We start from the raw sequence: 11,361 nt of genomic DNA, 5'->3' as shown, positions 1-11,361 counted from the left end.
GGTCTGGAAACCAACAAGTCAATGAAGGCCTCATTTCCTCATGTTAACAAGTCATAAAGGCTACGACAGCCACAATGAATCACTTTAACCCCATTAATCAAACTAAATGTCACACAATCTACACACGAAACACTAGATTAGACAGATAAGGGAATAATAACACGAGGTGGAAATGTAGATAATAATCACGCAACGCAATCATAGTTCAGACCTGTTCACGGTGCATTGGATTCCTGCTTACCTGCCACGACTGCAAGAGTTAGAGAATGATGCCATCACATGACGGTACACTGCAAGGCAAAAAGGGATATACAGTAGTTTCATCCATTTATTTAGCAAAAAACGGGGGATATAGAATGTAAGAGGTTAATATGCAAGTAATATATGTGGGGTATGGATGAGTTCCCTTGGACCTACTTGGCCTACACTTTCACTTAAATGCCATGCAAGACGAAGAAACAAGCCTTCTGTTGAATACGCATGAGTAAAAGTAGGAAAACAAACATTACATATTTACATGAAAATTTGAAAGGCCAGGATTGCACGAGAGATGTGTGGCATAGACCAAGTATTTCACCCAAAACAACCCCTCCTTTAAATTCTATTCTGTTTACGACACACATTCATTATCCTCGCCTTTCAAATAACAACACTACACCAATCTTTAGAGAACATCCAAAGACTGACTTTGGTTTGTGCAACAAAAGACTTAGCCTCAAGCTTATTTGCATCGGTGTAGTGTATCCTAATCTCCATACAGCATGTGCGTTCACCCTTTCACTGCAGGTAATGGCACGGTTATGGTTCAAATTTGGACCTAAAAAAAAAAAAAAAAAAAAAAAAAAGATGGAATATGTACCACACCCATGGGTGCTCTTGCCCTGAGGGCGTACCTGTGCCAGCTGACATGTGCGATCTGGCAAATGTCTCTCCCAATGCGTTCGCCAACTTTGTCTTGTAATTACTTGTAAGAAAGCCCGTCACATGTACTGACATTGCTCTCTAGTGGTGAATGTGTAACAGCCATCACACACTGCCGCGACACTGCAGAGCCACAGAGTATATGAAGTCTTTATTATTGCTTTCATAATCATGCCCATCACAGTTTTGGAATGAACATCAGGTAATATTTTAAACCTCATACCCTTAAAGTGAAAAACTATCAAGTGCTTTTCCAACATCGAGGTGAAAGATTAAAGTTTAAAAATGATCAGCCATTGTTGGGCTGTTGGTGTGAGTCATAATACAGTTTTACAGCCATTTACATCATTAGGTCATTTCCTATCTTACATAAAAGGAAGCTGTTCATCGGATTAGTCAACTAAGTGCACTGCACACTTTCTACACTACATGATACATAAAGATACTTTGCAGTGCAGGACAGTGAGACATGCCGATAAAGTTGTCTCTTTCCCTTCAACACGACACTGAAAATTCTAAACTGGTGCATCGGATCCTTGTTTTTAAGCGCCACTGGCAGCTCTCTACAATCTGTCCTGCAGAGAAAGAAAGGTGACTGACCAAAATGTAAATCTTCAACGTCCGGAGTCTGTTTCTTAAATAAATCAGCAAACAGTCTGGACCCACGACAATTCTGTCCAAATCACGAAAGGGAAGCATGAAAATAAATAAACAGAAACAGCTGGTCCCGCTGACACTACCGGAGGGTGGAATGCAGGTCCGACCTCGAGCTTAAGAAACACAAAAGGTCCCCTTTAAGACCTTTGGGAACAGCAGCACACACATTTGATAATATATAACAGGGAGTGTGTTTGTTGAGGTGCATTGTGGGTAATCTAGGGCTGAAAGCAGATGAAGACGAGTATATATAAAAAGTACAAAAGAGGTCAAAGCATGTGTCCTGCACTACTTTCAGAAACGTTCTTTGGAAACTCATTCTGCAGTGCAAATCTAAATCTCAAGAGCATACGACACATTCACCGGATAAAACCTCCTCAAACTTCCATCTTAAAGCTCACTTCAAGGGCTTCTTTCAGTGAGCCCCCCGGTCTGCTCCCGTTTTACTCCTCTGGGGTAAAGGCGCTGGGCTCATGGCCCTCTGGGGGTCTCCGCTGGGCGTTGTGGGGCTGAGCCAGAGGAAAACCCCTGAGCTTCTCTTGCAGACTTCCTACAGCCAGCCTCATCTGGTCCTCGGCCCCCTGAAGAGATTTCAGCTCCATGGTGTAGAAGAGGTACAGCAGAGTGGTGGTGAGCAGGATGGCGAAGCACAACGCAGCCAGCAGGTAGAAGGAGGTGCGAGGGAAAGGTTGCTCTGCTCCCAGGGCCAACCAGGGCACAGCGGCAATGGCCAGCTCCAGGAACAGCAGAGCCAGCCCCATCACTCCGGTGCGTGCCGCTGTGTAGCGCATCCTCTCAGCACAGTGCAGGCCCACTTTGACTTCAGTACGTGCCTCGGTCACAATGTCGACCAACTCAGCCACCTTCCCTGAAGACACGCAAGGGAGGAAAGACAAGGAGCGAGTCAGCGATGATCATAGACTTCAACACGAGCGACACGGGTGAGTTTGATACAAGTTGAGCGGTGAAGCACCACAGAAAAAGGAGTCTACAGGATGTTAGCAGCTCTGTGAGGCTGTGTTTCAGCCCCATTCAAACAGGATTAACATTACAATATAACATTCAATATTCAATGTGCTCATTGTTAATTAAACGGACAGTAAACTTTCATTTTGTGTTGATTTTGGTGGTCCCTGTGGACCAACATGGTAGTGTTTCCAAGCAGCAGATTACCTTTAGAAAACATGGCATCGATGAAAGCATTAAGAATAACTAAATAGAAAGTCTTTCTTGCTGATTGTCTTGTTTACATGTGGGTCATATAGAGGCACAAGTATTAAATTGAGACCGTGTCATAATCAGTTCAAAGTTCCTTCTTTAACCATGATGAAATGAAAGGATGTGGACATTCTGCAGGACTAGACCGGTACCTCTACCTAACGGCCCATCTGATTGGCTTATACGGGATCTTGCTCTCCTACTAACTTTAGTGTCACTTCCCTTTTTTCCCCCGTCGTCGAATTGGTTCCCAAATACACATATGTTGGTGTTATCATGTTTCCAACTGTTGGATTAGCAGTTATTAAAATTGTGACCGATGCGGGAACCATGAATGTCGCAGCAATCCACCCATAACCTTTGAGGTTCTTCAGTCTGGACCAAAGCGATTGAGCGACACCGGCGTCACTAGAGCCCCTCAGCTAGCGTGGCGTAGCAAACATACCTGCAGCAGAGTCCCGGTTCTTTGACGTTCTTTGCCTGTCGCTGTCCGTCTCAGTTGGAGTTTGTGTCTCCAGTCTCAATCCAGCAGTCAGAGCCTCGTGGTCCGAGTACGGGAACGGATGATCGGGGACGGAGCCTTTGGTGGTGGACATGAAATCACAATAAATGTCCGTTTTGGAAGATCCCTGGGAATTTAAAGAAAGGGAAATGCTTCGGGGGTCAAAACACATTCAACTGATGACTCAAACTACATGAATTGAACATGAGGGGATACAAAGCTCACCCACCTTGAACAGGATGTAGTCGATTCGAATTCCTTTCTCAAAGGGACCGAGCTCCTTTTTACCGATGAAAGGGTTGTCAGCTATTAGAGTCATACCATCCTCACAGCCCTGAAAAACAGTTTGTTTTAAGAGTTATTAAAAACAAAACACGAAAAAAAACAACCCTATTACCATCGTATTCAATATTGGGGCTGAACTATTTTTATGTAATAGCAATTATTTTTACTGATATCGCAATTGCTATATAATTTGTAATATTAGAGGGATTCATCTTACGAGGTTCTGTACCAGACGGAAATGTTGTGTGGGTCAGGTCATGACAATATTTAATTAAAAAAAAAAAAAAAAAAAAAAATGGTATTTTGACACACATTCTGCCTTTAACAAATATTGCAATTGAGAATTGCCGTCTGCCATACAGTGATTTCGATAAAGTTTTGTTTAATTGTGCAGCCCTAGTTGCTACCTACGTCAAATTTAGCCGACTCTACATAAGAGTCTCGGAGTGCGGTGTAGGACATCAGCAGTCTGCTGCCGAGGTCCTGAGGGTGCATGTTGAGGTCGCCACCTAGAATCACCACATCTGCTCCAGCAGAGGTGTGGCTGATAGGCACAGAGGAAATACACCATTACCAAGGACACACACAAGATGAAACTTAATTAGAAAGTATTAGAAGTACACTTCAGTAACTCCAAACAGCAACAGGTGAAGTTCACCTCAGAAAAATATGCAAATATACTCCAGAGTAGACAAAAAAGTGGCCCAAACTCTTTTGTGCAGAATCAACAAACGGAGACACGCTACCGAACAAACTGCTGCAGCTCCCAGGCCTGAACCACTCGGTGAGGTAGATAAGAGTCCTTGTCTCTGCAGTACTCCGCATGCAGCTGAAATTAATACGCAGAGTCGGCAGCACATTGATCAATAACTGGATATAATACACAGGCGGGGCTGAGAACGGATGTTAGGAAACCTCACATGAGTCACGTAGACGTTTGCAGTCAGGCTGCCGAGTTTCAGGACCGCCATCCCAACAGCTTTACCTCCGAACCAGTCGCCATGTTGAGCCTGATTATTGGGAAAAACACAATATGTTATGAGAGAGAGTTTGCCACTCTGGCGGGGGTGATGTCTAAAGGTGAAGCTCTACATCGGTTGTCTGTATGTTTAAGAGTGGTGTTACGGATGGTTCTATGTCCTGCTGTGAATGTTTGTGCTTGGGTGTGTGTGTGTGTGTGCATGTGCATGTGTGTGTATTCTGTGTCTTGACTTCTAGGTGCAGCGCCCTAACGAGTGAGGCACCTGGATGAGGATGTTGTTTACCTATATAAGCGCCTCCTTGCTCCACCCTCGCTCTCTCTCGTCTGCCTGGCACCAGACCCTGGTCTTCAGTTAGATTTGCACATTACGGTTTATTTGTGTCCTGTAATAAACTGGCACCTGTGGTTTTTGAATCCAACTTGGTGTTGTGTCCCTCCTTGTGTTGCGACTTCCGAGCCGGTTGTAACATAATGAGGGCTCGTCTGAAGCTCAGTTAGCCTTAGGTAATTTTTTACTCCTAGACTTAGTTAGTAGGTTCAGGCTGATGTCACCACTTAAGGTAGAGTTTTTAGTTTCTCTTTTTGAGCTTGCCTGGTTAAGAAGGCCTGCGTGTGTTGGAGAGACCAGCACCACTTTATTGTTTTTGGTGCGGTAACCCTGGGGTGGCCCCTGGCGTGCCCGGGAAAGCCGACGAAGACTAGTTGAGGTTTAGCCAGATAGAACTACAGGTTCTTAGGTAGAGAGGAAACCAGGTAAGTTCAAGAATAGGTCAGTTTGAAATGTTCATTCCTCAGGATAGTATGTGGTGGCATTTGCTGGCCTTTGTTCTTCACACATGCTGTACGCTGTGTGAGTAGTAAGAGTGGAGAAATATTGTTGTGCACACTAGTTTTGGTTAAATGCTAGGCTGTAGTTTTGTTCTTCTTTGAACCCTGATTCGTCTGGCTGGCTTAGTAAACCAGTGCTCATGCTTTTCTATTATCTGTGTGAAATTATAGAAAAACGACTGGCCCGATTTGCTGAACGGGAACGTTTGACTTCAGGGCTTTCTGCAAGAAAAGGTTTATCACAACCTCAAACATGATCTTTTCCTAAACCTGACCGAGTTAGTTTGGTGCCTAAACCTACGGAGATGTCTGTCAGAAAGCCCTGAGGGCAAACTTCTCCCATGTTCGAAACTTGGTGGAAGAGTGTAGCACAGGCCAAGGAAGACGTGTGAAAATATTGAGTTACTAAATCATAGTGGTTTGTGTAATATGTTTTTTTTTTTTTTTTTTTATATATGCAAATTTAAATTTGACAAGTAATTAATTCACCTGCATTTTTTCATAACTGTTTTTGACAAGAAGCTGCCATGTTCATAATTCTAACAGGTTTGGAAATATATACAGACAGAGTTGTTTCTTGCAGATTTGCATATCATTGGCCTTGGCCCTTCTTGTCTGAAATTGTTTATATTCTGCGCATTTACTGCCTTTGTTCAACTGTTCTTTATTGTAATCTTGTTTATGTTCTATTGCACCGTGCATCTCTTGGTGTTATGAAGCGCTTTGTAACCATGTTGTGTAGTAGTGCTATGTTGAGAATCTTTTTGTGGCAAATAATGAGACTATCTTTTTCTAACTCTTGTTTATCATTGTTCACTTCCATCAAGTCGTATTTGTAATGTACATTACAAAAAGACTCTGTGGACTCACCATGTAAGGATAACCATTCAGTGAGTAGCGATACAGAAAGGTCTCATGGATCCTGTGCTTGGAGAAGATGGCCAGTCCACTGCCGATGACTCCACTGAACAAAAGAGAAACGGGACATTAAAAGAAGCTGCACGCTCCACACACCAGCTTCAGTAGTACGTGGTTATTGTCTAAAGAAACAAGTCACATCCCTGGTTCCCATTCAGATCTACTTTATTCTGAAGTAAGTATGTATGATATGACGTAGATGTGAGAACTTATCTACTAGAGATTACATTTTTGTGAGCTGCAAAGGGGATTAGAAAGGCAGGGCCTTTGATTAAGCTCAGTCTTGTGCTTTGGTGTGGAGGTCAAGAAAGAATTAAGCCACTAAAGTTAATCCTTTAGGTACTGCCTGGGCTTCACTTATAATGTGGGTCTTTGGATCAAAGCCATGCAAATACATTTTTTTTCTGACAGAGAGTCACTTCAGGAGCCTTTTGATAATATGAAATGTTAATCATGAATTTGAATCTGGGATTGAAAAGAGAGAAGAAATTACCTTTTGAAGTGATGAGAGTGAGGATGACTACAGGCTAGTTTCTTTTTCATGGAGAGATAGTCTTTCTCACTCCACACCTGAAAAAAAAAGGATGTCACTTAGAAAAGTAGAATACCAGCCATCTTTGCACAATTAATATTAGTTGGTCTTCATTGCAGAAATAAATAAATAACTGAGGTGCATGAGCTGAAAGATGGCATCCACCAACCTCTTGCAGTAAGACAATATCATGCTCTTCCTTGCACAGCATATCTCCAATCATGGCATAGCGCTGAGGAGTGTGTTTGCTGAGGTAGCGGATCCCCCTGAAGAAGTAAAGGAAAACAGGGTTTTTGTTTACATGTATTGAGACAAACAAAAGCTGGTGCATTTAGAATCACTACAAACCACAGCCACTGACCAGCAGTTCAGAGAGAAGACCCGGACATTGAGAGAGTTTGTGTTAGCCATGCTGGCAGAGCAGGCGGTCAGTAGATGATGGAGTGTCAGATCAGGCGAGATGACTGGGATCAGCTCCTAATGCGACACGTGAAATGATTGTTGCTGTTATTAATGAGGTCAATATTTGTTATCTCATCCAACACACATTAGGTGGCATGTCTGAGGGCACAAAACGTTCCAATAAATACACATACTATCGTAATAAAATGTTTAGTAATTCAGCGCGGAAACACAATTTGAGAGTTGGACAACATTACGGTGTCATGCAGCGGGAGATGTTGGGTTGTTTTTCAAAAAGAGACAAAGTAAAGAGGTGGTTGCATTCCCTCCTTTCTCCCAGGAGTGCAACAATACACCGGCCCCACACAGAGTGCTGACAGGGCTTTACCGTCTGGAGAGAATAACGGGAAGCAGCAATGCAGTGAAACCCAAGCTGAAGAACTGGTTGTTCATTGTGTGTTAATACAGAAAAAAAAGCAATAAATAAAATAAACACTTTCCTTACAATGATAAGGTTAAACATTAACCTAAAGTTATAAAAAGCATCGGTCTGTGTTTACCTATAAAGGAGTGTAGAGACAGTATGTGTCGTAGCCATATTAAATGTTAATGCCACAGACACTGGACTTTAACCCAGAATGTGGTTACACTTACTGACTCCATCTACACAATGTGGTAAGTCACGAGAGATTCCCTGCATGTAGCACAGCCGAGTCAGCATCAAATACTGCAAAAGGTAGAGCACCCTATCGTTAGCTTGCAGACCAGGTGGATCACGTGTTTACGTATGTATTACCAACATGAGTTTATTATCATGTTACGTTGACGTTAGCGGTAATATTCGACCGTTAATCACTACAGGTAACCAGTTCAATGACGTTAACTGCTGAACAACTCTAGCTGTGGCCGTTTGACTAACGTTAGTCTCTGTAACGTTAACGGCTCCGGTTACAGTTGACTTGTTAGCAATATGGTTTATTTATTTATTAGCTAGCTAACTATTCAACTCACCTCACGAACCTGTTGACGTCAGCTGAAGTTAACTGGACTGTTGGACCGTTGGACCGATTACTGCGCCGTAATGTTAGTTTAGCTTTAGAGCCAAAACACTTCCTTTAAGCGCGCTAGCTAGCTAGCTAGCTATTAACGTAATCCTAGGTAATTATTATCGAAGTCGGTTGGCCAGCATCTCAGAACACTAACTCAGCGGAGTTTGGCCACTACCATTGCTATGTGCTTTTCCTATCAGCATAAAGTCAGCGGGGATAAAAAAAAACATTTGTGATTGACCTCCGGTTGTGTTTCCCTCCAAAGTAAAACAGGAACTTCAGTCGCGTCTGTATTTCATCGACATTACTCCCTGAGTAAATGTATATAAAACACATTTTTAACGAAGTGAACTGTAGCTGTGAATGATATAGTTTTAAAAAAAAAAAACTCGATTTTAAATAAGCAATAATTTCTTGTGCAAAACTTTAATTAGGAGGCTTTTATCCAACATCCGGTTTTACTTTACTTAAATTAATAGTCGTTTCCGGTTTGATTTCGGACGCCGCAATTACCTCTGGGAGGTGAAGTTCTTTAGTCAAACGCTTGGCACAAGCAAGTTAAAGTCCTTAATTCAACGCCCTATTTAAGAACAGAAGTATTATCACCTAAATGTACTTAATTAAAGTATAAAAAGTACCCAATGTTCAGGAAATAGCCCCTGTTAATAATATATTATTATAAATTGCATTATTAAATTGTCAATACTGATACATCAATGGATTGTTTTAGTGTTTTGTTTCCTTTTCTCGCAGTTTAGAGAGGAAATCACGCTTTTTGTAACGGGCTACAAGCTAAAGGGGTTGGGAACCAAAGGTTTAATCTGGCAATTATACTTCTGATGTAAAATCTGAATCTGAATCAGAAATTACAGTATATTTGTCAGATGAATGTAGTGAAGTAGAAAGTAACAGAAAAGGGAAATACTCAAGTAAAGTACGTACAAGAACTTCAAAATTGCACTCAAATACACTACATGAGTAAACGTACTTGTACATGCACTACATTCTGTTACCTGATTATGAATTTTAGCTAGAAACATTTTATCATACTTTAACACATAGGCAACTCTTTTGTGAGTTCAGTGAACCAATATATCTGGCCCTCATGATGCTAAGCTTTAGCATCATGCAGCTACACCTTGGACTCCATGGGCACCCTGAAAAAAATGTTACACTGCACCTTTCATTCAGTGAAAGGGGTAAAAAGAAGCACAAGCGAGATCACAAAGCTAAATTGTGAAAGCCAACACTAACATAATATGCAGTTTCTATAGGTCTCCATGATATATCAAAGAAAAGATCCATCATGGACAAAACAAATTTACAAACATGTTTATTAAGTTTTCTGGGGAAAAATGGCCCCAAAGGCACCATGCGTCTTTTATTGTTAGATACATTTGTTTGATTACATAGTCCAACCTCTAATTTGAAGTATAAAATTGCAATGCACAATGGTAACAAAGACAACAGTAAACCACCTTAAACCAAAAAAAAACAAAACAAAAAAACTGCCCACACCATTCAGAATATGACACATTAGATATCTCATTAATAATTATCAATATCAGCACAATCACACATTATTTTCAGTGAGGCATATGGCAAACACTGAAAGTCAAAAGACAACAGAATCAAAACAAAACATGAATCTTGATAATGGCAAAAACATGTCTGTATAAAAGATAAATTGAGAAACCTGCTAGAGGAGGAGTGTTATTGTATCTAGCTTGTGAAATATGACATCCAAAGCCAGGTGCAACTATCCCACCGCACAATATCTTAAATTTGAACTTTTATAACACAATTGTCCAGTGAACCACACAGAGTAGACACTTGTCTAGCAGGATCCACGGGATGACAGTTCTCCTGTCTCTAATATGAGTCCTGCAATACTTTTAACATCTCCATCACAGTGGAAAACGATCAGTACATCTCCAGTACCCCACCCTGCCCTCCCGCTAATTCTCTTCCAACCCTATAAATAACAATCAATGGTCATACTCCACAGCACAGAGACAATAGCTCTTATTCAAGACAATGATTTTGTTTGATTTTTTAAAAATGATTTTATGTTTAATGTCAGTAAAAAAAAGAAGAAAAAAGTCTTAAATATAAAAACTGAACTTTAATCAACGAATGCAGCTTCTCCACACATTACAACGGAGAAGGGTGAAGCAAATGAACCGACTTCACAGCATACAATCTCTTTTTTAAACAAAAGAAACAGTGATTAACTCCCCCCCCCTCCCACTTAAACCATGGTCTCTGTGCTGAGTTACTTGAACACAAATATGAACAGAAAGTCCCCTCCCCTCCAAAACAAATACTCCTATGTAACACGTATTCCTTTAGCATCCGCTGACTCACAGTACAGAAACATTTAATTTTTTTTCAATTAGGCTACATAACTCAAGGCAGAAAATAAGCACTGCTGTCGCTTCACCTCCCCTTCTTGATCTTTTAAGTGCAACCAAGCACACGTCTTCAAACAGAGAGAATTAACAGGGGATCTCGTAAGGATGACAAAGCCCTGGTTTTACGTCAGGCTAGCATTTTACAAGACATCCCTAGTGTCAAAAGTCAGTTATAGATAGATGCTCGTAAGACCTGATTTTTGAACTGTGTAATAAAATGTAAAAAAAAAAGCAGAACCTTACTAGTACGGTAACACAATAGACCTTCTCCCGATACATGTAGACTGTAAAACTCGGGATGATCTTCATGTAAAACAACAGGCTACATGAAAATGTGTTATCCCATCCCATTCCTCTGTGTGCCCAAATACAAAGAAACGCCTCAATAGATGTAAATCTGAGAGGTTTCTTTCCAATTCTTTAGGACAAAGTACACCTGTCTGACTGTTTTCCGTTCGTTTAAAAACAAGAGGTAGTGAAAAAAAAAAAAAAAAAAAGGCAATCCAAAGTGGCAGGCAATGATATCATCTTTGGAGATAAGGCACTTGCTTTCCTAACAAACCTACTGCAACAGAACCACTTGGCTCTGGTTTTCCCCTTCCGTGGTCCTGTACTCTCTGTACTATAAGAGTCTTTCCAACACATTCTCATTC

At 41.2% G+C, this 11,361-nt stretch overlaps 2 protein-coding genes across 4 annotated transcripts in view; both read right to left on the bottom strand.

Annotated features, from left to right (window-relative positions):
* pkp1b (plakophilin 1b) overlaps window positions 1-2,119 on the bottom strand; it is a 14,004-nt gene extending 11,885 nt beyond the window's left edge. For all 3 annotated transcript variants that reach the window (XM_076096782.1, XM_076096784.1, XM_076096783.1), the window contains exons 1-2: window positions 1,980-2,119; window positions 1-290 (exon numbers count right to left, since the gene is read on the bottom strand). The exon at window positions 1-290 is cut by the window's left edge and continues 1,151 nt beyond it. The gene's annotated coding sequence lies outside the window, so the exon portion shown is untranslated. The remainder of the gene's footprint in view (window positions 291-1,979) is intronic.
* Window positions 1,054-8,513, bottom strand: LOC142955308 (sphingomyelin phosphodiesterase 2-like). The gene is made up of 12 exons (XM_076096785.1): window positions 8,257-8,513; window positions 7,900-7,972; window positions 7,205-7,320; window positions 7,013-7,109; window positions 6,805-6,881; window positions 6,264-6,357; window positions 4,504-4,593; window positions 4,330-4,412; window positions 3,995-4,127; window positions 3,528-3,632; window positions 3,242-3,425; window positions 1,054-2,446 (listed from the first exon to the last, which is right to left on the bottom strand). Exons 2-12 carry the CDS (start codon window positions 7,906-7,908, stop codon window positions 2,022-2,024), a joined length of 1,413 nt encoding a protein of 470 aa, XP_075952900.1. The 5' UTR covers window positions 7,909-7,972; window positions 8,257-8,513; the 3' UTR covers window positions 1,054-2,021.
* Window positions 8,514-11,361: the final 2,848 nt, after the last annotated feature.

This window comes from Anarhichas minor, unplaced genomic scaffold (genome assembly GCF_050575085.1).
Source record: "Anarhichas minor isolate MPS153535 unplaced genomic scaffold, ASM5057508v1 ptg000023l, whole genome shotgun sequence".
Classification (NCBI taxonomy): Eukaryota; Metazoa; Chordata; class Actinopteri; order Perciformes; family Anarhichadidae; genus Anarhichas; species Anarhichas minor.
Note: the sequence above shows the minus strand (reverse complement) of the source record. Positions and strands in the feature narration are given on the sequence as shown.